The sequence below is a fragment of the Lissotriton helveticus genome, chromosome 3_1 (genome assembly GCF_964261635.1).
Source record: "Lissotriton helveticus chromosome 3_1, aLisHel1.1, whole genome shotgun sequence".
NCBI lineage: Eukaryota > Metazoa > Chordata > Amphibia > Caudata > Salamandridae > Lissotriton > Lissotriton helveticus.
This window is the reverse complement of record NC_136061.1, coordinates 1,858,530,788-1,858,557,192: the sequence shown is the minus strand read 5'-3', so window position 1 is coordinate 1,858,557,192 and position 26,405 is coordinate 1,858,530,788. Positions and strand designations below refer to the sequence as shown.

Below are 26,405 nucleotides of genomic sequence, written 5' to 3'. Positions count from 1 at the left end.
CCTTATTCATGGATTGAGACATGGAGTCTGGAGAATCTAACCTACACTTCAGGTTTTGTTGTGAAGCATTCAAACCACCATATACTGGGTCTGTGGAAGGCTTCACCATTTGGTCAGAGAGGCTGATGGTGGTCAGTTTTGTCACTTTTCAATGGGCATGGACATAAGGATTTAGAAGGCATGTATTTTTTGGGGGGGGAGTTTTATACAGCGCTGGCTAGACCCGGAGGATCAGAGCGCTTTACATAGATGGAAGTGAGGAAGTTTCACAAAAAACAGATACAATGTACAATAAATAAGGAGCAGCAACAGAGCGATGGGCATACACTAAATAAAAAGATACATAGAGTAGCGGGTGGTAGGAGATTGGGCAGACAGTCGGTTAGATAAAAATACAATTCCCGCAAACCAGCACCAACTAGTATAAAACCAGGGCCAGTCCATCACCCCCGGGCCAGAACAAAGGCAAGGTCCGATTCCAGAAAAGGAGTTAAGTCCACAGCCGGATTAATATCACTGCACCGCAGCGTAACAGGCTTGTCCTCACTCAAAGAGCGGAGATTAGTAAACAGCCGAGAGAACTGCGTATGCGTGAAAAGATGGCCGACACAATACCCGCCATCATCATCGAACAGACTGCCGACAGGAGGAGATGGGGAATGGGAGAGAAACTCAGCAGTCCACCGAAAATGCACCAAACCAGCTTGCTGATACCATGATCCACAGACAGGACAAGTTGCAGACGATGATCCCGCCAAGAACCACCCACAGCATGGGATGGAGGACTCCATTCGTATGAACCTCAGCCAATTCTGATTGTGAAGTGGAGCCAATGAGCACCTCCCCAGTGGAATAAGGCAGTCCCTACTCCTGGATCGCAAGAGGGGCAGTCCCTGAGAGAGAGGGGGCAGCAGACCGAGAGTCCGTGCTCTCCTTCCGCTCCGACCGGGGAAAAAACATGTATCATTAGCTGCGCAGAGGGCAAGGTCATCAGAGGCCAAGATTTTACAGCCCATAAAGTCCAGCTTCTTAGAATTTCAGTTTGTATGGGAAATGGGAAAGGCATTTCGATTTAACTTTGCAGAGGAGGCTTGAACTACTAGTCTTCTGGTGTGACAACAAGAACTTCAGCTCACACATGACTGGTCTCTGTTGTCTGTATTTGTCTGTGGACTGCCCGGCCTGAGAAGTATTTTTTTGTAGCATCCCAGGACAGAGTGATCAATGCCCATAATGTCATGTCTGTGTTACCATTCATGAGGTCATTATGTTCTGTGTTGGAATGTTAAGAGTCATTTGACTGAGCAACGGCAGTTGCCTGTAAGCAGTTGCCAGTACAAGATGCCGCTCCAGAGCGGTCTCTACCTTACTGATTAAATCTTCATTATTGTAACCTGACTTGAGCAATTACTACAATTTGTTTGGCGACGAGGATGGATTAAATATCACACCTCACACATCTCGAGGTATTCTGCAAGGTTGTTGCAATATGATATTGGTGTCTGAAATTGTAGAGGAAGAGGCTAATGTAGTGACCAATGCCCATGATGTTCTAGGTTACCATTCATCTGGTCATTTTGTTCCATATTGGAATGTTAGGAGTCACTTGATTGAGCAACAGCAGTTGCCAGTACAACAAACTCCTCCTTAGCATACTCTAAATTTTTCATTATTGGTAACCGGACTCGAGTAATTACTACATACAGGTTAAAAAAGTGCCTCATTATAAGGTAGTAAAGGATCTCAAATTAAAGAGGAGGACTTCAAGATAAATGTTAAAATGTTAGATTTTTCTTATGCAGAGGAAAATTCAACTCCAATGCTTTATATACCACCAACGTGAACAAAGAGACTTCCTCTGAAGAAAAGGTAGCGGTGTGAGAGAAGATGGGTACCAGCCTTCGAGTCATCATCTTCTGTACAGACATTACCTTTATACCTAATCAGTGCGAAGCCCTAGGTGTCCAAATGTGAGTGCAGTGATCACTGTGCTACTGGAACTAAGCTGCACTCGACAGAGGAATACCAATCAGGGATAAAACCGGTCTTGGGTTGCTTGTGTTGCAGTTAAGGGAGGAGCCGGCCTGGCAGTTCGGGTTGGATTGTTCTTATTTGAGCAGGGTCACGGCTGATTTTCATATGGCTGGGTCCAAACTAATGTATCAGGGAGTGCAAGAGAACAATGGACTGGGATGCAGCCCTCACTAATTATCAGTGACTGACATTAATTCAGGCAGCATTCCACCCCTCTTTCTTTGTATACTAGAATACTTATCAGGCATGACCAGAGCATCGGTGATGGAAGCAAACATTCTTCCATTGAGTTACATTTCTGCACCACGGAAAAGAGCTGTTCCAAGACATCAAAACAGGACTTAACTTTCTCTTTTGTCAAATTAGATTAATTAAGATAAATTGGAGGGCTTAAAAGGCAGCGCCAAATGTGGCTCAGAGGGGTTACAGAGGGGGTGGGGCATGGCTATGACGAGGACTCACGTAGTCATGTCCTCACTGAGATTCTGAGGCAGGTGAGCTCCCTGAACAGTTACATTAATGATTTCCAGCAAAAATACCTTAGGTTGGGAACTATTTTAAGTAATTATCTGGCTTGACTGGTTGGTTTTACTCCTTGGTTTATCTGTCGTATAAAGTTGATTCAGTTTGCAAAGACCCTGAGTGGTGCTGTTATGACTTCTGTTATGCTTCATATCTGGTACCTTGTCAATGTGCAATGTCAAGTCATTGCCTTCTGAAGTTTGCCACTGTGTTAAAATCAAATGCAATACGTTCACCAGTGTATGCTGTTTGAAAATTAACTAGTTTTCTGCTTCACTTTGTGTATTTCTAGATCAATGATAAAAACAGAGGTTAAACCTTTGCCACAGTTAGTAAATCTTTTTTTATTCTTTCTATACAAACCAAACTTAAAATACACAAACATTAGAAATTCTTCATTTATAGTTATACATTAAATTGATAATTTACATACAACCTTTAAAAATTTAAATTTATAAACGTATATCTTTAATGTATAATTTAGGCAACATCTTCAAATTATTATAACTCGCACATCTCCATACACAGTGTATACGACTTGATAGGTACACTACATTAACTATAACTTGCGTCTTCTTCATAATAATAAATAATAAGGATATTTATAAAGCGCCTGGTTATGCCTTCCCGGCGTGCCCCCGCGCGTCCCCGCGCTGTGGAGAAGGACTGTCAGACACAGAGCATAACCCTTAGCATTAGCAGAAACTACTGGGTGAACAGGAGAGTTTTAAGAAGACTCCTAAACCTGGTCTCCGACTTTTCCAGTTTCAGATAGGCCGGGAGTTTGTTCCAGTTTTGTGAAGCTAAGAAGCTAGGGATTTCCAGCTGCCCAGTCCCATCAGATCTCAAAGTTCTACCTGGCACATACCTAGTGATCAAGTTCCCGAGGTACGTCGGAGCCTTGTGCCAGAGAACGCGGTGGCAAATGAGAAGGGATTTAAACAGCACCCTCTTCTTGACAGGGAGCCAATGGAGAGTTTCAAGCGCTGACTTTGACGACGCCCGCCTGGGTAGTTTCAAAATCAGCCGTGCTGCTGCATTTTGCAGGACTTGCAGCCGTCCCAGATTCTTTTGAGACGCTCCCAAATATAATACATTCCCGTAATCCAGACGGGAAGTAATAAGAGAGTGCGTCATCGTCTGTCTAGTTTATAGAGGGAGCAGATCCAGTGTTTTATTTAAGGTTTTGAACACACCAAAATATTTCCCCACTAGTCGACGAATATGACCTTCATAAGAAAGGGCGGGGTCCACCCATACTCCTAGATTCTTAGCCTCCGTACAGGGTAGAGGAGTAGGACCTAGACATTGTGGCCACCAATCCGCAGTCCAACTGGATTTGTCTCCACCCACCACCATCACCTCGTTTTACCTCCATTCAACTTTAAGCAGTTCTTATTCATCCAGGAAGCCAAGTCCTGCATGCATGCCTTAAAGTTGGAAGCCTCAGCCGAGGGTGCCTGGGATAGGGAGATCAGCAGCTGGGTGTCGTCTGCATATGAGATTAACTCCACCCCGAAAGCCTGTACCACCTCAGCCAAGAGAGACATGTACAGGTTGAACAGAGTGGGGCTCAGGGCAGAGCCCTGAGGCACCCCTTGCTCCAGTGCAACATCGTTGGACTGAAAAGTCCCACGTCGAACCTGAAAACTATGCCCTGTTAGAAAAGATTTCAGCCAGCCCAGAGCAGGACCCGAAACACCACCTCTGTTCAGACACTGCAGCAAGGTGAAATGTGCCACAGTGTCGAACGCTGCACTAAGGTCTAACATTATCAGTGCCATGGTGTGCCCCGCGTCTACTCCTTGCCTGATGGTCTCCGTGGCTCTTAGCAGAGCGGTTTCCGTGGAAAATCCTGGCCGAAATCCTGATTGGGAGGGGTGAAGGAGATTAGCCACCTCCAGGTGCGCCATCAGTTGGGTATTGACCACTTTCTCCGCTACCTTCGCTACATAAGGCAGCAGTGAAATGGGTCTTAGGTTTTCCAGAATGTCATGGCTGATAGTGGATTTTTTTCTGATCGGCAGAACCACCGCTCTTTTCCAGTTCACTGGCAACGTATGGGATGCAAAAGAGATCTCCAAAACGTGCCTGATGTAAGACTCCAGAATCTCCAGACTCTCTCCTAGCACTTTAGGAGGGGCTGGATCCCTAGGGGAACCAGATTTAATACTGAGACAAATGCTTCTTAAAGTCTCCGGAGGGGGGACTGTAAAATATTCCAGTCTCTGACCCATCCCACTATCTCCCACCACTTCTTCAAAGTCCAGTCCACTCCTCGGGCTGCAGGTGAAAGAGGAATAGATGTTCCTCACCTTCAGGGAGAAGTATTCTGCTATTCTGTTGCACTCATCCACTGAGTCACTACTGGGCGCATTCAAGCAAGCCACAGTGGAGATTTCCTTGTAAATTCTAAAAAGTTCCTTTGAGGAGTTCTCAGCCTGTCCAATTCTGATTTTGTAATGGGCAGCCTTAGCCCCTCTCAATAGTACTTGATATCTCCTCTGTTCTTCTCTGTATAGCCTCTTCTCCTGAGCTCTGGAACCCCTTCTCCAACTCCCTTACAGTCGCTTGCAGTCTGCCTTGGCCTTCTGCAAGGCGGGGGTAAACCAAGGAGCGGACTTTCTTACTCCATTGTCGGATCTCTTCAGATGTAACGGCGCCACTTCGTTAAGCGGTACAAAAGGGGATGGTGATGGACGGAGCATCTGAACCAATCAAACACTCACACCCAGTCCATCACCACCCCCTTTTGTACCGCTTTTGGCCGCCATAAGTGTGGCAGGGTATGCTCAGACGTGAGTCCCTTGCTCACTTTGCCACTGGATTCAAGCAAGCCGGGCTGAAGACGGCTGGAATGCCAGAAACCGGTCCTCGGAAGCTTATTTCCGGTCCAGGGAAGGCATGGCTTAGCAGTTCGGGCTGGACTGTTCCCATGAGGCACAGGGTCAGACTGATTTGCATATAGCCATGTCTGAACTGGGGTGGAAGAGTGGGCTAAAGAACGGTGATGGATTAAACCCAGATCTTTTGACTGGGTGTGAGTGTTTGATTGATTCAGAAGCTCCGTCCATCACCACCCCCTTTTGTACCGCCACTTCGTTAAGGGCATTCAGAATGCGTTCATTCAGATTTTCATTAGCACTTTCGCTGGCCCCCTTCCCTCAGCTCCCTATTAAAGGTGTCCTGTGAGAAGTTCTTCCACTTTCTACAGGGATAGTTGTTATTTATTCCCTTCAGTGAGTCTTCCGTAATTATGTCAATACTAAGATGCACCAGAAAGTGGTCCGACCAGGGAACTGGGAGCAGCGTTCCTACTTCCACACCCTCCCAGCTGGCAAACACAGGATCTAGCAAGTGGCCTAGCTGATGAGTGGGGGCGCAGGATTTAAGATCCAGCCGCATAGACTGCAAGTCCTGGCGCAGCTCCGCTGCCTCCTTTTGCAGAGAGTCTTCAAAATGCACATTCAGATCACCCAACACAAGAAGTTTGCTCCGACTGATCGCCAAGTGGGCGATGCCCTCTTGAAGACTAAGCCTAAAATTCCCAAGGGCTCCGGGAGGTCTATAAATGAGGATCCCAGTAATAGAGGACTTAGGGCCTAGTTTTAACACAAAGTGTCCGGCCTCGCTGATCTTCACTAGTAAGGGTTCCAGGATTGCATTCGTAGGGTGTTTTTATAATAACTGCAATCCCACCCCCCCTACCCGTCGATCTATCAATTCTGGCTATATTGTATCCAAGGGGGAGGGCCTCTATTATATCAGGGTCCGAGTTTGCCCCCAGCCAGGTCTCCGTAAGGAACAGCACATCCAGCATTTCATCCATGAGAAGCTCTGAAATCTCAACACTGTGCTTACTGAGGGATCTGCAGTTCAGTAGTCCACCCATAAGCAATTTCTTGCTCGTCTGACTGTATTGCTCCCAGCTTCCCTTAAAGGAGCAATGTTGGCAGCTCCTGAATTGCGTCGCAACCATAGAGTGTCTGCAAGCCTTCGTAATGGGAGGGCAAAGCTGTATAAGTTCCTCTCTCCCATACTGAGTAGGAAGGCACTTAATTTGGGCGTATGGCGAGTTATAGTAAATGTAGTGGGCTACTGAGTTGAAAACACTGGGCCTGATTCACAAAGGTATACTTACACTTACAGTGGAGTGGTGCAGAGTGGAATATGTTGATTGTTACTAGCATACAGTGCAGAGACGTATAGTGGAGTGGCATATAGTGGAATAGTGTACAGTAGAGTAGAGTAGAATGGAGTGTCATGCAGTGGACTAGGGTAGAGTGTAGTAGGGTAGAGTAGATTGGCATAGAGTGGAACGGTGTACAGTGGAGTGGCATATAATGGAACTGAAGTACAGGGTAATAGTGTACAGTGCATTCTCATTGAGTGGCGTGACGTACAGTGCAGTGGCACAGACTGGAGTGGCACAGAGTGGAGTGGCGTAGAGTGGAGTGGTGTAGATTGGAGTGGGATAGAGTGGAGTGGGATAGAGTGGAGTGGGATAGAGTGGGGGGTAGAGTGGAGTGGCAGAGTGGAATAGCATATACTAGAGTGATGCAGAGTGGAGTGGAACTGCACAGAGTAGAGATTTGTACAGTGGAATAGTGTAGAGTGTATTGATTGATTGATTGATTGGCATATAGGGTAGTAGCGTGCAGTGGAGTGGCATGGACTAGAGTGTCGTACAGTTGAACAGCATACACTGAAATACAGTACAGTGGAGTGGTGCAAATTGCAGTGGCATAAAAAGGATTGTGTTAGAGTGGAGTGCAGCATAGTGGAGTAGCATAGAGTAGAGTAGCGTACAGTGGAGTGGAGTACAAGAGTGTTATAGACTGGAGTGAGGCGCAGTGTAGTGGCGTATATGGGAATAGCATACAGTGGAGTAGCGTAGCATGAAATGGCATTCACTGGAGTGGCATACAGTGGAAAAGCGTTCACTGGACTGGGGTACAGTGGTGTAGAGTGGAGAAGTGTAATGTCGTACAGTGGAGTAGAGTGGCGTAGAGTGTAGGGAAGTAGAGTTAATGGCATATAGTGGAAGAGAATACAGTGGAGTGGCGTACAGTCTGGTGGTGTAGAGTGGAGTGTTGTAGAGTGGAATATTGTAGGGTGGAGTGTTGTAGAGTGGAGCAGAGTACTGTGTAGTAGGGTAGAGTGCAGTGGGGTACAGTGTGATAGCGTACTGTGGAGAGGGGTAGAGATGAGTTTTGTAGAGTGGAATAGCATAAAGTGGAGTGGTGTAGAGTGGAGTAGCGTACAGTATTGTGGTGCAGAGTGGAATAATGTTGAGAGTTACTGGCGAACAGTGTAGTGACATATCATGGAATGGTGTGGAGAGTACAGTGTAGTACAGTAAAGTGGACTGGCGTAGAGATTAGTGGAGATTAATGCAGTGATGTACAACGTAATAGAGTACAATGGATTGCCATGAAGAGGAGTGGTGTATATTGGAGTTGTGCAAAATGCAGTGGCGTACTGAAGAATAGCGTACAGTGCAGGGGTGTACACTGAAATGGCGTACAGTGGAGTGGCATGATGTGGAACAGAGTAGAGTGTAGTTGCGTACAGTGGAATAGCATTGAGTGGAAGGGCGTAGTGTATTGGCGTACACTGGAGTGTCATAAATGTGGCACAAAGTGTAATAGAATACAGTGGAGTGGAGTAGCGGGGAGTGGATTGGCGTAGAGTGGAGAGGCATACAGTGGATTAGAATGGAGTGGTGTAAGTAGGAGTGATGTAGAGTGGAGTGGCGCAGAGTACAGTCGTATGGAGCATAAATTGTAGTGGAGTACAGTGGTGTGTGGTAATTAAAACTGACCTAGTGTTAAAGTGTATTAATGGATTTAGATGTAATGTAGCAGGAAAATATATTATTTGATGTAACTGGTAATTTTTGGTAGTATGTCTGACAAGTGCAAGTAGTTTTAAAGTTATCGTTTTTAAAATACCTAGTTATATATTGTGCCGCGGGATACCGCAGAAATTTCACAGTATACTGCGGTTAATTTTAAAGTATACCGTTATACACCACAGTAAGTTTGCAGTATACCGCTGTACATGTGCATATAATTGGGTAATGTCTGCGTTTACCAGAGGTAAAAGGCAGCAATGTCGTTTTCAGCACATTTTGTCAGAGTTCTGCTGCATTCTGGTTACTGTCTTAGATACAGGTAAGTAGTATGTTTTAATATTGTCCTCTACCTATTACAAATTTATGAAAGTTTTAATAGGAAGAGAAATGTATTTATATAATTTTCTATATATTTTTACAGCAGTATAGGAGAACTGTGCATATTTAAAACATTTATTTTTAAGTAGCACAGCAATTTGTTGGTATTATCACAGAATTTCGTAGACTTTTTATTAAAGATTTCAATATATTAGAAATGAAAAAATATCTGTAATACCCTCTATTTATAAAATATAGGGTACTACAGTGTATTCTGAATTTTATAACATATTTCTTTTTTTTTGGTATAGGGGTACTCCTAAGGCAGTGCTGCAGTACAATGTACATGTTTTGTAAATGTATAGAAACCTATTCATATTTTTCCCTACCTATTACCGCTTTAATAAAGTGGCAATAGTTAGGGGAAAAATATCATATCTAATACTTACCTACATCTAAGGGGAAAGGCAGAACACAGGTAAAGTGGACCTAAAAACAAAATAGCTGCCTTTAACTTTTGTAAAGGCAGTCGTTAGCCATTGACATAATGACTTGTCATCGCTATGTATCGCGGAAATACAGGGAAATTTTGCAAAGATACAGTGGCCACAGACATCATTAGGTTAAAATGCCTAATAACTTAAAAAATACTTACCTGTAGTACCCAAAAGTATTATCTGTGCACCATAATAGCTAATCCTGCCAAATTTCATATAAATCTGTTCAATAGTTTTCATGCTACGAGAGATACAAATGTCTGTGCAAAATGCATTTGTGAAAAAAAGTTTTATGGGACCCTCCTTTTATCTTTTCACCTCTTTGACAAATCAACGCAAAACTTTGAAACATCTGCCAAAGCACAAGGAAGAACAATTCTGCAAAGTTCCGTGGAGATTTTTCAAAAGGGCGCCAAGTTATTAGCAACCAAAATTAAAAAGGAATTCCTATGCCTGGGAATCCTAACTATGTCTCAGAATGGCTACTGCCACTCTGTAATATCAGTTATGCTACATAGCAATTACTTCAGCAGTGTGAGGGGTAGGGATAAAGGAACCACTGTCCACAGTTTGTAAATCAAGCATGGTGACTGGTTGCAGACTTGTGAGGTTGTTTGCTGTGATACAGTCCTTTTACTTATAAAAAGTAAATTCAGGAATTTAAAGCCAACTCTTTCCGATTAAGGGAATATAAGGATAAATATAATGAGTAGCAATGTATCTATTATCTAGCATTTGACACCAGATGACTCAAATAATCACCTTATTCAGTACACCTGATCTCGCTGGCCTATCACGAAGATGTTTAAGGCTTATTGGAACAACCTGAACATAGCTTACCATCTTCGCATTGTGACCATCTGTCAATGAGTCATATTTTCACATGATGATAAACATTGGTAGTTTCAATCACTGTACGAAGCTACACGTCCATGAATAACAAAGAGACAAAGACAAGAATGCATGTGGCTGCTGTAAACATACATGTAGTTGCTGCAGTACCAGGCAGTAGGGTGATGCTCTTTGGGGAATCCTTCTTTGCTGGAGTTGATGAGACCTCATTCTCCTTTCTTCGCCTCTTGTAAGGAACAAAGAGTCGTACTGGCCCGCTCTAGCAAAAATTGAAAACACAATGTCATCACGCAAGCAGGTGCCATAACAGTACCTACACAATCTTTAAATGTATACCTCTAGCATATCTGGTTGGCTCACTGAGTTGATGTTTTTTAATTGTTCTGCGTAATTAGTATATTAATTGTTTCTAATGTTCGAGGCAAACTAGGAGGCACCAAACCCCTAGTTAAAATGAGACAGAAGGTTTATTTAATCTCTGTGTCCTAACTGCTTATTTGACAATAACCCTGTTTGAGAAAAATACAGGTGACATGTTGGATAGCCAATTGGCCAGACAGGAAAAATGTTCTCCAAATTACTAAAATGCTAATTTAACAGGTGGTTCAAAAACACACATCCCAAGAGGAAAATATCAGATGTTCTCCTTAAAGAGACCCAGTAGGAAGTGCCGGGGGCACATGTATTTTTCAAGATGGATTATGAAATCCCTGGAAAATCCATGAAAACCTTACAATATCACAGGAAAATAAACTATACTTAGTTTAATCCCATCCGAACCTGAAATAGAGATTTGAGACGGGAATTGCTTAGTTCCATTAGACTTCGTTATAAGATTTCAACATTGCTCCTTTAGTGCAGCTTGGAGTAAATCAAAGAAATTTTAGTCTGCTGTTTTTCTTTCAAAGTCAGAACAAATAGGTCTCCTTTTTCTATAAAATTAGGATTTCTTTTCCCCTAGGATTCAATGAATAAATGTTGCAATCATTTGTTTATCTTGAGGGAAAGTTCTCCATCCCTGGGATCTTTTTGTGTTTAGCCTTCTTCTTTAGTGGTTTACTAAGTCTCTGAATCGTATGAACAGCTGCATACATTCTATCCTCAAAGCCATGGATGAGATTTGCTGTACCTGCTATGCTGCTCCCAAAGAGAGGTGGTGATAATGTTCTTGCTAGAGATAATGCTAGAGTTCTAGAAAATTCTATCTTGGTTTTAATCAACTGTTGCAGTGTCATTACCGGAATTTAGTGACCAGTTTGAATCTTGCTGAATATGTAAATCAAGCATTGAGTCAATGATTGCATGCATGGTCACTGCCTTGATTAGTTATTGAGAAACCAGAAACACTTCTTGTAAAAGATGTCAGGATGTCCCTTTCAATTCTCCCGTTTAGGATCACCCCATGATGCTCGAAAGTAAGTCGAGATGCAATCGTCCATGTTTAGCTGCCTTGTTTTTAGAAGGGAAGATCAGGAATGTTTAGAGTATAGATATGTGATCTCTATGATTGGTAAGCAAGAAGAAGTAATACTAAGCGGAGAATCTGCCTTCAGTGGCTTACAGCTGAAATTAGTAGCAGAAGCAGCGCGAATAGTAGAAGTTCCCTCGAGCATTATGTGTGCACTGCTGAATTCGGGTGCATGAGGAATTAGCTCAACATGCGTCTCTTTATGAATAGTGGAATAGTCTTTGATACCTGGGCTCCCTGTTCTAGTTTTAGTTGAAGGGAGTCTTTGCATACTTTATTAACATTGTTTTCTGGTGTGTCATGTCTTTCAAATTGTGGATCAAGTTATGCGATGGGATCTTTTTGTAGTAATTTTGCATGTGTTACTTTTTTTTTGCATCTTCCCTTGATTTGATAGGTTTTATCTTAATGCATTGCTGGCATTCTATGCTCAAACTTCCAACTAGTATCCTGTTTCCTCCCTCCCTCCCTCCCTCCCTCCCTCCCTCCCTCTTGAGTTGCTTCCGCGTGTTGCCCTCTCTTCTCAGGAGATTAACGACTAGTCTGTCCCTACAGTGGGATCTTTTGATTGCATGCGTCATGTGTCCCTATGTCGATGGGGGCTTCCTGGGGAGGACCTGTCTCCTCTCTATCTGTCCTGCTCTACCTCTGCCGTCCGGTTTCACGGAGGAGAGCCATCAGGAGTTGGCTGCTCCTGTTCCTGCTCAGTTGCCGCCAGTTCCTCTACTAATTGTCCCCATGCTCTAGCTCGACCAGTTCTGCCTCTGCCAACAGAATCCTTCCTTCTGCACTTGCCCATTTTCCGAGCTTATGCTTCCAAGTTCTAGCCTTTGGCGCCCCTACCAATTTCCAATTCCTAGATAACTGAGTCTGGAAACCCAGATCAACAAAACTGCTGGATGCTGTTTTGCTCTCATCAGGGTGCTCCGAAAGAATCTCCCGATGCGACCATCACAGGCCAGAGCACTGGTAATCAGAAGCATTAACTTGAGTAGACTAGACTACTGTAACGCGCTGCTGCTAGAGTCTCCAAAGTACCTAATTGAGAGACTGCAGAGGGTCCAGTCAGTGGCGGCCAAGCTGGGTTTATCAAGACCAAGATACTCATCCGCCTCGCAAGCGCTGGCAGAGCTACACTGGCTCCCAGTGTCAGAAAGGATAACGTTTAAATCCCTCTGACTTGTGTTCAAAGCTCTGCATGGTGCTGGACCTAAACACATGCAGTACAAATTTGCATGATATGTCCCCACCCGGAGTCTACGCTCATCCTCGGCCAATCTGGTTACGGTGCTCAAATTCACAAAGATAACAATCAGGTGGGAGAGCTTTCAGCATTGCGGCTGCAAAACTTTGGAATAAACTCCCTATCAATATTAGACAGTCAGAAGAGCTGATGCAGTTTAGGAAAGGAGTCAAAACCTGGCTCTTTTCCAGGAAATGAACCATCTCCTAATCAGCCTGCCTCGATCAATCTGCTCACGGCCGTTTATGCATCCACGGCTGATTTGAGCACATGTTCGATAGCGCCAGGATACCATTTGGGCGACAGTGCGCTTTACAAGTGCTTAATACATACATACATACATACATACATCTCCCGCTCGGCTAATACTAATGCCAGATCCTGGAATTTCGCTGTTGTTTTGGTCTTGGCTTCATGTGGGAACCAGCCCAGTATGAGGTGCTCCGGGGTGCGCAGGATTTCTTTATCTACAAATGCTCCTAAGATGTGAAGGCTCTCTTCCCAGAATGGAATCAATTTTGGGCAGTCCCCGAACATGTGCAGTATGTGTGCCTCTCTAAACCCACACCTAGGGCATGCCGCCGCCTCAACATGGAAGTGCTTTCTGATGCGTGCAGGAGTGAGGTAGGCCCTTTGTAAGATGTAATAGTTAATAAGTTTAAACCTCGCATTTCTGGTTGCTTTTAATGTTCTCTCGACTATACTCTCCCAGGCCTCCTCCAGGAGCGGAATCCCTAGATCTTCCTCCCACTGCAATCGCTCAATCGGTTTCTGAATGTCTGGGCTCATGCCTCCATATAGGAAAGAGACAGTTTTTATCCTCCCCGCCGATATGGCGATATATCGGCAGCCGTCTAGTGCCTGGGGATTCACGGTTCCTGTCCATAATCTTTTCTCATACTCATGGTGATTGCCCTATGTAGTAGGAAGTGACCCTGAGGTAGATCATATTCAGCCCAAAAGTTCTCGAAGGGGCGCATTTCTGAGTTGTGGTGTAAGTCCCCCGTTCTCTGTACTCCGGCCTCCTCCCAGTCACCTATACCCGCCCAGCTCCCCCTATGCAGGAGGCCACAAAGTAGCAGCAGCGGCAGCTCAGGCGAGTATGGGATTCTATGATTCGCACATTGGAGGTACCTGGACCAGCACTTAATGATCATCTTGGTTTCCATAGTGTCTTGTGTCGTCTGCCTTCGTCCTCGCAGTACCAGTTTAGCCTGCTCCGCGTCTGTTGGCGCGAATGGATACTGGGTCCGTTCCGGGTTCCGCCATGCTGCCAGCCACTGGATCAGCCAGTTGAGCTGCGCCGCCGGGTAATATAGCTCTAGATCTGACACCACCAGTCCACCTGTTGCCGAAAATCGTTTCAGCGTGGTTAGGGCCACTCGCCTGCTGCCTGTTCCCCAAGGGAACAATGTGATCATGGAATCCAGGTCCTTAAACAATGCCCTTGGGATCCATACTGGGAGGGCCCCGAAAAAGTACAACAGTCTGTGCAGGGCCACCATCTTCAGTAGGGCGACCTGGCCAGCCATAGACAATGGCAGGGTTCCCCAGAAGCTCATAAACGCCCTCAGAGAGCTTACTGCGCTGCCCACGTTGCCCTCTAGCAGGTCCGCTGTTTCATGGTCGATTCTTACTCCCAGATATGACAGACATCGGGTCTCCCTTTGGAGGTTGTCCAATACCAGGGGCGGTGGTGTGTTTGGCACCAGAGGGAATAGTTTTGACTTCTGGCAATCACCTTTGAGTCCCAACAGGTTGCCAAACTCCTCCAGCATGATCTGCGCACACTGCAGGTCCCTCCCCAGGTCTCAAAGGAAGATCAGTAGATAGTCCGCATATAGTGCTATGTGGTGTTACACGTCTCTCATCAGAAGGCCTGTCCCGGTCTCGCTCGGGAGGCCAACGGCTCCATAGCTAGGGTGAACAGCAGTGGGGAGAGGGGGCAGCCCTAACGCGTTCCCCGATGCACCACCTGCGTTCCAGATATCACTTTACCTGTGCGCACCCTTGCCATAGGGTTGGTGTACAACAATCTCACCCATGCACAAAACCACATCCCAGACCCAATGGCATCCAGCACCACATATAGGAAGGACCACTCAGGGCTATCAAAGGCCTCCTCAATGTCCACTGCGAACACTGCTTCCTCAGGCATGTTGTGATCCCATGAGTCCATGATGGCTAGTATGTTTATCGCTGTGTTTCGCACCGGGATAAACCCGGCCTGATCCAGGTGCACTAACTTTGTCATATGAGGTAATAGTCGGGTTGCTAGGATTTTACTTAGTATTTTGTAGTCCATGTTTAACATGGACAGGGGTCGATATGCTGTACGGTCGTGTGTCGGCTTCCCTGGCTTTAATATTGGTACAATGAGTACTTCGCTGGAGCTCTCTAGCAGTACTGTGGCCTCGCGGGCTGCACTGTACAGTGCAGTTAGTCTAGGAGCCAATTCTTCAGTATATGTCCCATAAAACTCCCCTGGCAACCCATCGGTGCTGGGGGTTTTGTTACATGCCATGTGTTTTATGGCTCCACGTACCTCCTGTTTTGCGATGTCCTCCCCTAGTTCATCAGTCTCTTCTAGTTCTAGTCTAGGTAATTGTGCCCCCTCTAGATATTCTTGTGCTGTGGATCTGTCTCGCCCTGCGGGACTGCAAAATAGTCCTGCATAATATTGCGCAAAGATGGTATTGATTGCCTCTTGGATAAAGCATCTAGTGCCTGCTTGGTCCTCTAATTCCACTATCGGGGAGTTTCTGTTATTGAGGTTAGCTAGCCATGCTAACAGAGATCCAGAATTGTCTCTCTCCACGTGCGCCCTGCTCAGGTATTGTTTATAATCGAAACTTCTCAGGCGCTTTGTTTTCTTTGCTACCTCTTCCCTAGCATCCTTCACTTGTGTCTTCATCTCTGGTTTCCCTGGGCGCTCCTTCTCTAGGTCTCTGAGGGTCGGCTCCACCCCTTCTATCTCCAAGAGGACCGTTCGTCTGATCCCCTTGCATTCTTCTATGCAGTGACCTCACACAACTGCCTTAAAGGCGTCCCACTCCGTCATTGGGGAGGAAGCTGTCCCTGCGTTGTCCTCGAAGTATTGTGTGATTTTCGTTCAGATCCTTTCCCTGAAAACCTTGTCATCTAGCACCTCCGGGCGGAACTTCCATGTTGGGATTACAGGTCGGGTCTGAGTCCTAGCAACACTGGGTTATGGTCTGAGATCATTCGGGCCAGATACTCAATCATGGACACAGCACTCTGCACATCCACTGTGCACAAAAAGGTATCGAGTCGGACATGGAGTTCGTCTATGGGCGAGAAGTAAGAATAGTCCCTATCGTGAGGGTGCAGTCTCCTCCAAGAGTCCAGGAGTCCCCAGTGTTTCTACCAGGCAACGAATGTTCGAGCAGCACGTGTTGTTGCTGAATCGCGCAGCGGGGGATGGAATCTGTCCAATCCTACGTCAGCCACGCTATTAAAGTCCCCTCCTATGAGTGTAGGGCCAGTCAAGTATGGAGCTAATCTACGGGACAACCGCTCAAAGAATGCTGGTTGGTCCGTGTTCGAGGCGTATACACTTATTATGTTTAGGTCTCGTCCATCTAGTCGCCCTCGCACCACCACATACTGTCCCTCCGAGGTCTACTAAGGAGCCCATCACCTGGAAAGGGACCACAGCCTGTACCTAGATCAATGTCCCACGAGCGTAAGCGGAGTATGTGGTGTAGTATGTCTGGCCTCTCCATCACCTCTGCAATGCCCTCCCTTCCTTCTGCGTAAGATGTGTGTCTTGTAGGAGTGCTATTTGCACTCCCCTCTTCCTGAGATAATATAGCACTTTATATTGTTTTGCCATTGACTGCATTCCCCGGATATTCCATGACATGCATTTATATGTATGTGCCCCAGTCGCCATTCTTACTCTCAAATAAACCACTCCCCATTTCCTCCCCAGGTCCCCCCTTTCTGTATGTAGTAGTTTCCCAGTCATCCTGTCTTAACTCTAGCTCTTGGAGGTGCTCTTTCAAATGCATAGAACGCAGATAGTCCCTCAGGCGCCACATCCTTACTTATCCATTGTTCAATAGCCCACCTTGTTGACCCCTTCCACTTTCTCAGGAAGGCCCACTATTCTTATATTATTCCTACGTGACCTGTTTTCTTGGTCTTCAGCCCTGAGTTCTAATGCTCACACCTTGCTTTCCAATGCAGCCATCTGCTTTTCCAAGGCTGAGATGCCCAAGGACACCTCTAACAGCTGTCGCTCGTTCGCTGTTACTCGCTTTGCTAGGCGTTTATGGTTGTCTATTAAAATGCTCAGGTCCACTCCTATCGAGTCTATTTTCGCCTCTAAGCTCTCACTGGAGCTTGTTATTGCTTGAAGAATTTCTTGCAGAGTTGGGGCCGAAGTGCAGTTCGTCTGGGTTTAAGGGTTCTCTCCTCCCTCCATCGCTATCTCCAGCAGGGTTCCTTCAGTGCCCTTCTTCTTCGTGATTTTCCCCATTTCTCACTCACCGTCCGCGTCAGGCCTATGAGTGTGCTTTTCTCAGGGCCTATGCTGCTGTAGCCCGTTCCCCCGTGGGGGTGGGGGGGAGCGCTTCCCTTGTCCGAGCTGGGGATCTTTTAGTGTCTGCTTGTCTGTGAGCCTTTACTGTGCAGGGGTATGGTCTTCCCCCCCTATTTGGCGCCCCTGGGGGCTGTTCTTCCCCGGGCGTTACTGCTCTCTGCTGTGTGCCCCTCTTCAGGGAGGGCTGATTCCCCGGTTTGTTGCGAGGACTCTCACTGCGTTGCGCCAATGTCTTGACCCCCGTTCCATGCTTCGGGGGGTGGGGGGGCTCAGCAGTGCGTGTCAATTATCTCTGAGCTCCGGGGGCTTTTTGTTACTCTCCCGGCTTCTCAGTCGACCAGGCCTGGGTCCGTGTTCTCGCCCCTGGCTTCATCTTCCACCGGTCGTCTCCTGCCTGCGCACTTTGGGAGGGGGGACACAGATGCCCTTTGCTGCCGCTCACGGACTCCGGCCCTCTCCTCCTCTTATTTTCTGGGGGAGGGGGGGCGCAGGTGCTCCCTATCAGCTCCCCCTGCCTTTGGGTGCCTATGTTCTGCTCGCTGCTGAGAAAAGGGAGGGGGTAGTGGTGAGCCTTACTGGCGTGCCCCCTGGTCTCTCATCGTCTCTCGATCTACTCCAGCCCTCACCTCAGTCCTTGGCGCCCGCTCCGCCGTCTGCGGCATCTCACTGGGGTTCCGCCATCTTGGGTGAGGCAGCCGCCTCCTCCGTTCTCTTGGCGTCACTGGTGTTCTCCCTCCTGGGTCCCTCCGCAGCCACTGCTTACCGCACCACAGAGGGGACTCACACTGCTGAGCCCTCTTCTTCACTTGCTACTCTCCGCTCATCTCACTCCGCAGGGTGTCTTCCTCCGCAGCCAATTCAGCCGCGGATTACCTTACCTTCACAGCTCGCTGATTCTCTGCGCGCCTGCTACTCGCTGCTGCTCTCCGGGGTCCAGAGCAGCCTGCCGCCGTAGTATGTGGCAGGCTCCCTACCTTTTCAGTGGTGGCAGCTTCCGGGGGCAGTCTCAGGTGTTGGGGGTTCTCTTCAGTTGCCGTTGGACGCTGCCATTTTGAGGAGACGCGTTACCTCTCTCGGTCGAGCTCTCTCAGGCGCGCTGTCTCGGGCGCTCGTTTTGTTGCCGCACTGCCACTTCTTGTTGCCACAGTGTGCTCCCTCACTTCAGAGGTGGTCCGGATTGTTTCTTGGGTCAGGTTTGGCCCTAGGTGGGGGTCATGATGGATCGTGATGGCGGTTGTTTGGACGGAGCTTCGCTGCTTACTCCATCTATGCCAGGCCCCGCCCCCTCGATTTGATAGTTCTTGTCACTTTTGATGGAATAATTGAAATTCCTGCCATACAGGTCTGTACTTCTAGGTGGTTTTCATTACATCAGGAACCTTTGTGCTTACTAATATATAGGATAAGCAGAGAGCAAGAGACTGGGGTCAATGGCAGTACCAGAACTTTTGAAACATCTGAGAATAGATTACATACATAGTGGACGATTCCTTTTCTTTCTAATTTTCTCAATTAGATCATATTCTCCTTGGTTTGTTGCTTTTCTTTATTTTCATAATGTACCATTATGATTTATTAATGATTTTAGAATTTCTGTTTGAATTTCGAGACTGAGATCTGAACTGGACATTGTTTTTTCTAGGAATGTGAAGATAGATTCAAGATTCTTTGGAGGGCCTGCAAGGCTTCAGAGTGATAAACGAAATCCCCCGGAGGATGAAGGAAAGTGCTTTAGGGAAAATCAGGCATGCTGGAGAGATACTTCGTTGACTCAGCTCCATTACTAGGTGGGCTATTGAAAAGCTCTAGTGTCTCTTTTGAGAACTTATTCCTGACGGTATGAATTAACGGGTTTCTGTCTGTATCAGGCAACGTGAAGTCCAAAGGAGGAGCGAGCGATAGTGCGTTCTCTGTGGGTTGCTGGAGTGTGATAAAGGGGGACAGTGAATTGTTGTCACCTGTATTTGGTGGAACTTTGGGTGGACAGGCACTCATTTGCTACTGAGACAGGATTATCACGTTGATCAGAAGTTGCGCCACTGTTAATTTTGGGTGGAATGATTTCAGTTCCTGGTTTGGAAGATGTTTATTTAATAAATAACTTGGGCGACGATCTTGCAAACCTATGAGTAGGGATTTTTCCCTCCCTCACTTTATCATTTGCACTCCAATTTATCTCTTCATTTAGACAGTACGATTTCTTAGTTCTTTGAGGATGAGTATGGAACTCGCACTTTCAATTCAGATGACCTTTGTTAGAGAAGGAGGCGAGCCAAGACAGTTGCCACTTTATTTAATAGATTGAGTCTTTCTAAGAGTAACATATGTGTAACGACTGGTAGAGGAAAAGAGAGGACACAGAATATTAAATCAATAAAGAACTGTGATGAGGATTTCCTCAATAGACTAGATGGATATATCAGATGTTATAACTAAATTAACAAGAAAGCCAACCAACTCACCTCTCCCTGAAAAGACAGTCATCCCCACCTACACCCACTAGCCAGAATTAAAAAAATCATAATAAAAGATCTGGAGATTTTTGAAGCGTGAGTGTTGCCAGCAAACTTGCAAGTCTGTCACTGAGAGGAGGTTATTCCAAATGTATCCACTGAGTAAGGTTTCAGGGGTAGTTTCTGTAATTCCGCCTCATATTGAGTGTAAAATGTGCGTAAGAAATGTGTATTGTAAGAGTTATGTGCCTTCCCAAGAAGGAGGCACAGCTCGCAGCTCTCTGTTGCAGAGAGCACCAAGAATGGGACAGCAGACTAATGCACCAGGTGGGGAGGGGCATATGCCCGGAATCCCCCCACACTCTACAAGTGCAACAACAAACAGCCGCAGTAAGATCAGCCGGTGCAGCGGACCAAAAAAAAGAGGGCAGCGGAGTGGAGAAGCTGAGGAGGAAAAATAAATTACTCAGAAACCCAAACCATAGTGTAGAAGGAGCTGGAGAGTCCCACTGCAGGCTTTGCGTCTCCTACAATGATTGGGGCTGCACTTACTGCTTTCCTGGTGTTGTAAGCAGTCGGAAGGTATGAGCACAATCAGGCTTCAGAGAGAAGTGAAATGCCAATGATAGTCACTGGTCAAAAAAGACCGGGATCTAGGTGCAATTTGTGGTTGACCATGATGGAACACGGGTCGGATGTACCAACCAGGTTCATCCTAGTTAAAGATGTCACCTTCTAACTTAGTCATTTAGGTCCCAATCCACCACAGAAGCACATTTCTAAAGACCCCCCCCAAAAAAACATCAGGTAGACAATTAGAAACCAATAGGTTGTCAGACATTTTTCTAGCTAGTCCCATTCCGCAGATACAGTATTAGTATTTTAATCTGCCCTCTGGTTTTCTTCACAGGCCAGCTAGAACTGCCACAATGAACAAATAGCTTTGGCGTACTAGTTGCTGTACGGACATCTTAACATTACATTTCTACATGTCCAACTTTTGAATACCATATACTATGCATTGAGGCACAAGGCCTACATAGAAGTAACTTATTAATATTTAAAAGGGAGGTTTTGACTTGCCAAAAGGGTTTATTTTGACAGGTCAGAATTTTACACTGATGCAATCAGGCTACACAGGATAGTCCTGAAGCCATGATTGCACAACCACAGTAGTGAACGGCACAATAAGTGCATGGACCCAGCATTGTATCCTATGCAGATGACACCCAGCTTATTCTTTCCCTCGCAAAAGACCCCAAACCTAACAGAGTCAGCTCCCAAGAATGAATGAAAGATTTCACAGCTTGGATGAGCAGCAGCTGCCTGAAACGCAACTCGGAGAAGACAGAAGTCCTAGTCCTCAGACGCTCCCCCTCTGCGTGGGACACCTCCTGGTGACCCTGCGCCTTCAGCACCTCCCCACCCCCATGAACCACGCACGGAACCTCAGCATCATACTCAACTCCTCCCTCACCATGATCTGACAGATCAATGCGGTCACCTTCACCTGCTACAACACCCTCTGCATCCTCTGCAAGACCTTTAAGTGGATCCCCCATGTAGCCCACGCACTCATAACAAGCAGACTGGACTATGGAAACGCCCTCTGAGCTGGAATCAACAAATCCCTGCTACACAAACTCCAGACCATCTAGAACACCACGGCCAGACTCGTACTCGGCATCCCATGACATGAGCAAATCACCCAACACCTGCAAGACCTCCACTGGCTCCCCGTTGAGAAGAGAGTAACCTTCAATCTACTCACCCACGCCTTCAAATCCCTCCACAACACCGGACCCAAATACCTCAACGAAAGATTCTGCTTCCATGTACCCAAAAGGAACCTCCGCTCCGCCGCCCTCGCCCTAACAGAAAGCCTGCTCATCGGCAGGACCAGAGCAGGTGGAAGAGCCTTCTCGTACATCACGGCCAAAGCCTGGAACGAGCTCCCAGTCAACATCAGATGCTACTCTACTCTGCACACCTTCAGGAAGAGCCTCAAGGCCTGGCTCTTCGGCAGAACTGGAGTTGCACCCCTCCCCCACAGCACCTCCCCCCCAAGCACCTTGAGTCCCTCACAGGTGAGTAGCGTGCTTTAAACCCACTGATTGAAGTGCTACAGTCTGCTAGCGGCATTCAACTTTCATTCCCTGGGTACACCTTGTACCATATATTAGTGCCTTATAAGTAAGTTAAATATAGTAATAAAATATATGCCGATACGTCCATGTCTAAACGGGAAGCACAGGATCTTTACTACTGGTTAGCAGGTGTAAAGTGCACAGAGTTTTACAGCAGCAAAAATATAGCATCCAGAAAAAGGCAAAATATCCTGGGTGACAACGCAGAATAGGCAGATTTCCTACACCGAGCAATCAGCATGGCAGTATTGTAGGGAGAACAATGTTTAACAATGTTGTCGTTGGGATAGTGTTATCAGCATCTCGACACACTGGGGACCCATTTGTACAGTCTATCATCTGGATGTCAGACACCGTGCTTCACAGCAGAAGAGTACAGCTGCTTTAACAGGATGGCTGCCAGTAGTCTTCCAAAGCAACAGCTATATGCTTCTCTTCTAGATTGGCATAAGGTCTCCTCTGATAGATGGTCTCTGAAGCTGGTGAGTCATCCTGGGCTCAAAGTAGGTCAACTTAGTAGATGGGAGCGGGCGTGACCTCAAGCTCACCCACAGACACTGTCACTACTGGGCTTCCAAGATAATGAACTGCAACAGGCATGATCAGGCTTCCTCTCTAGCTGGGACCCACAAAGTTTCTGAGTACTCGCTGGGCACTTCTCTGCAGTAGCCTGACTCTCAGTCAGCATACTGCCCACCACTTGGTGATGTCTGATACAGGATGAGTTTGTCTGAAAGTTCAGGAGCTGAGCGGCTTATGGAGGTAGGCATGTTGGTTGGCTTTCGCCTATGTTCTCCACTTTTCCCCCGGTAAACTTTATCAAGGAAGAGATTGTTATTGCTAAGTAATCCTTGTCCATCTCCTTCTCCATTTACACTTTTGGAAAGTCAAGCTAGAAGCATGCATTTTGATAGTGTTTACTTTTATTGGTCTTGGACTAGACCTATTCCATCTTAAGAGCAATTATTACAAAAGACTACTGCAACCTTCAGGATAGAGCAGACATACAATCAATTGAACCAAGGCTAAACAAGTAACAGAGTACAGTATGATGGCTCAAAGACCACTTAAACTATAGATCCTGATGGGTGGAATAGGAGAACAAGGCATCTCAATTTACCATTAGGAAATATTGGTGAAGAAACTTTCAAGAACTGTAGGGAAGCTTGAGGACAGATGCCAGAGAATGAGTCAGTAATTTGGAAAGGGTGTACCATTACCAACTGAAAAAGCACACCCGGGTTAGGCCTCAACATAGTTCTAAGAGAAACTCTGCTAAATCACTAATAACTGAGGCACAAGCAACAGGCAAATTCCCTGTTTTGTAGAAACAACAATATTAAATTCAAGAAAACAACAAAACACTTTTCCTCAAAGCACATTAGAAAATAAAGAAAAATGTAATGAGCAAAAAGAAACCAAAACAATTAAAATCGGATAAGCGGAACTAAAGTTGTGCATTTTTAAAGTACTGTGGCAAAACAAGCTTTGAAAATAGATAAAGAGGCAATCAAAAGTATCAGTTTAAGTTTGACCAGAACCTAAGTGAGATTTCAGGTCGTCTGTAATACAGCAGGGGTCAGCTACACTAAGTGGGTTCCACCGATTTAAGTTTTGACCTTTAGACTTATTATTCTTTTTAGAGTGCAGAGTGTCACAACCCCCTTTTGCACCCCATATGTGGTGAGTCTGGCATGCAGGGCTCTTATGCTACCCCTGGGGCATCTTATGGCGTGCTATGATTCATAGCCTGAGTTTCCCCAATCACCCCGATTCCAGTATATCTGAGCTTACAAGCATTCCCTGAACAGGTGAACCAATGGCTTGTCCAGCTGTTACTAGGGTCTTGGAGTGTTTTCCCTTGTTCACATTTAGATAACACAATATATTTGTTTCCTGTTAACTGCTTTAGTTTGCAAGTATGCACCTGCTCTTCCTTTATGGTCAAAGCCAGTGCACTAACATGTTTCCTTCAGGAATCTTGGAGAACCTTCCAGATTGTCACATGCGACCCATGTCAGGGGATTCAGTTGTATCCATTGGACCCTAAACATATTACATAAACCATGCCCAAACCCTAGCCCATTGCTTGGCCTATGCTCCTTGAGGAACAAGCTTCCTTCCTACCCACTCACCTGAAGAATCGATTAGACCTGGGTAGCGCACTTCTCGGCTGCAGTTCAAACTCTTCAGTTGATTTCCTTGGCTCCAGCTCCCTCGACGTCTCCGCCTCCTGCTCAGCTACTCCAGCTCCTCTGCAACGTCCCGAGTCAAGACATTCTTTGTACTTAGGACATGTTAAAATACTAGGCTAAGCACTTGATATCAGGATAGTGTACACTATCATTTAATAGTAGAAAGCAGGCTGGAGTATCGGTGTCTTCAAGGCTATAGACTTGTCTTCAAGATTCCTTCCCCAGACTTTCCTCAAGTTCACCTTGATTGTTCTTGTTCCAGATCCTTCCTGTACCCTTGGCTTTTGAACTGTGTTTATACAATGACTAGAGATTTTGCTCTGTGTTTCTCTGGTGAACAGTAGTGCCTGGAGAACTCTCCTCATAGCGCTTGATTTATGTATGAACCCTGTACCGAGATCTATTTTGAACTTATCCATGAAAGTGTCATTAACTCAAATCTATGTTTTGAGTGTCACACTTGGAGTGCCAGTAGCTCCAATCTGTATTTCAAGTTATTCCTTGGGAAAGTATAGCTCCAATCTGTGGTTTTGGCTATTCTGTTTCCTTGCTGTATTTCTGATAGAGACTGTAAGTGTATGTTACTGAATGAAGTTCATTGTAAATCCATTGTTTGAGAGGCCTGTAGTGTGTTGATGGTAATTGTCTCTTCTTGTTATTTACAGTGCATTGCGTCTTCGCAGGATCAAGAGGTCATGGTCCTGTGCACATCTACCTAGCAGACTCAGAGGGTCTCCAGTTAATGCTATGCTACACAGTTGCTGACCAGAACCTCATGTCTCTCTTTTCTTATTGTGTCCCATCCCCGCTTCACCCCCAAGGGCCTCGCCTTATTTAGGGAGAAGCTATTCCTTCAATGGGCAAGGCCCTGCAGGGATAGGAAGTCCAGCATCAGTTCCAGTATAGTCTCCGCAGTTGGAAACAGGTGAGTGCATGACTCAAAGGCCACCACCAGCAGGGCAAATTGATGTCAGCAAGGAGTTGGGTATGCCATTGTTCAGCTCCTGCTGAAGCCATAGGTGTTTGCGACAGAAGGTCCAAGCATGACAAAGCTGGATTCTATGGTCACAGAAGTTGCTTTGCTGCTGGGATAAATTTGCTGCCTCACCCTGTCCAAAGTTTTATCTTTGGCTGCCAGAATCCACCAGTGGGTCAAGGATTGAAATTTTGGTCAGATGGCGCTTCATGAGACCAGATACCTATATGGTGAGAGAATTTTCAGCACAGCATAAAGAACTAAGCAAGATTAATTCTAGTTTTTTTTGCACACAAAGAGTGTGTTGCTCTGGTTAACGCTCAGCACCTTGTCCTGGTCATTTAGAGGAGGAAATAAATAAATGTTATTCAAAGTTCTGGAAAAGTTCCTCTTATTCACTCTTGAAGCTCTAGATCCTCAGGTTAGACTTCTGGGCAAACACTCCCTCTCCATCCAGGGCTCCCATAGAGTCTAGTCCTCAGTGGTCAGTGGGGACTTCTTCAAATCAGGAGGCCTACTGCTTATTGTGACCTTGTTATAGGTAAGAGAAGGTCATCCACTTGCTCCTTGGAGAGCAGTTCCAGTTCCTTGTCCCTTGAATGACTGAGTCTTCTTTCTTCCAGATCCCAGAGTCTTTTTCATTTTAAGAGATTCCCTTCCTATGCCCATGAGCATTCTGTGGAGTCGGTAATGGGGTGCTAGCCTTTTCAACTGCACTAGCCAGAGATAGGAGAATTCCTTACACTCAGTCCTGACTATTTTCTTGCAGAATCCCCACCTTCCTTATCAGCACCTCCTCTCTTGGCTTTATGCAAATTCGCCAAGAGTCCCACAACCAAGATGGTTTCCTCCATCTGCAGCAGCTCTGGCTAGTATTCTAGTATTTCCCCTCTGGAGGGGAAGAGTAATCTCCTCTGACAAGACTAAAACTGGTTTTCTCTCCTACTGAGTATAGAGCCCAACCGTCTGAGGTGGGACTGAAAATGAATGGTAGCAATTGTTTACTGCCCCATTTGGCATTTTTGTGTCAAAGAAAAAACAGTGAAAGCTGTGTTTCTTTTTCTAGCTGTGTTCTCGCCCTCCAGATGGCTAATCCCTGCTAAGTGACTACTTGCTGGCATCCTGCTGAGAGAATCCCAGCTACTGTCCATCAGAAGTGCAATTGTTAACAGGGTTCTAAATCTATTTATTCTCGAGCAGCCCAAAGTACACTTTCTTAAAGTTACATTTCTATTAAAGTTATCAAAAAACTACGTTCGCCATTTAATTAGGTTTA

At 46.0% G+C, this 26,405-nt stretch overlaps 1 protein-coding gene across 2 annotated transcripts in view; it reads right to left on the bottom strand.

The window, feature by feature from the left end:
* The window catches only part of DEAF1 (DEAF1 transcription factor), a 519,741-nt gene that overhangs the window by 253,097 nt on the left and 240,239 nt on the right, over positions 1-26,405 (bottom strand). Inside the window, exon 7 of one of the 2 annotated variants that reach the window (XM_078682816.1) lies at positions 10,231-10,339. In XM_078682816.1, coding sequence (XP_078538942.1) covers positions 10,231-10,339 — 109 coding nt within the window. Of the gene's footprint in view, positions 1-10,212; positions 10,340-26,405 lie in introns of both variants that reach the window. The other variant, XM_078682815.1, reaches the window with a different exon arrangement.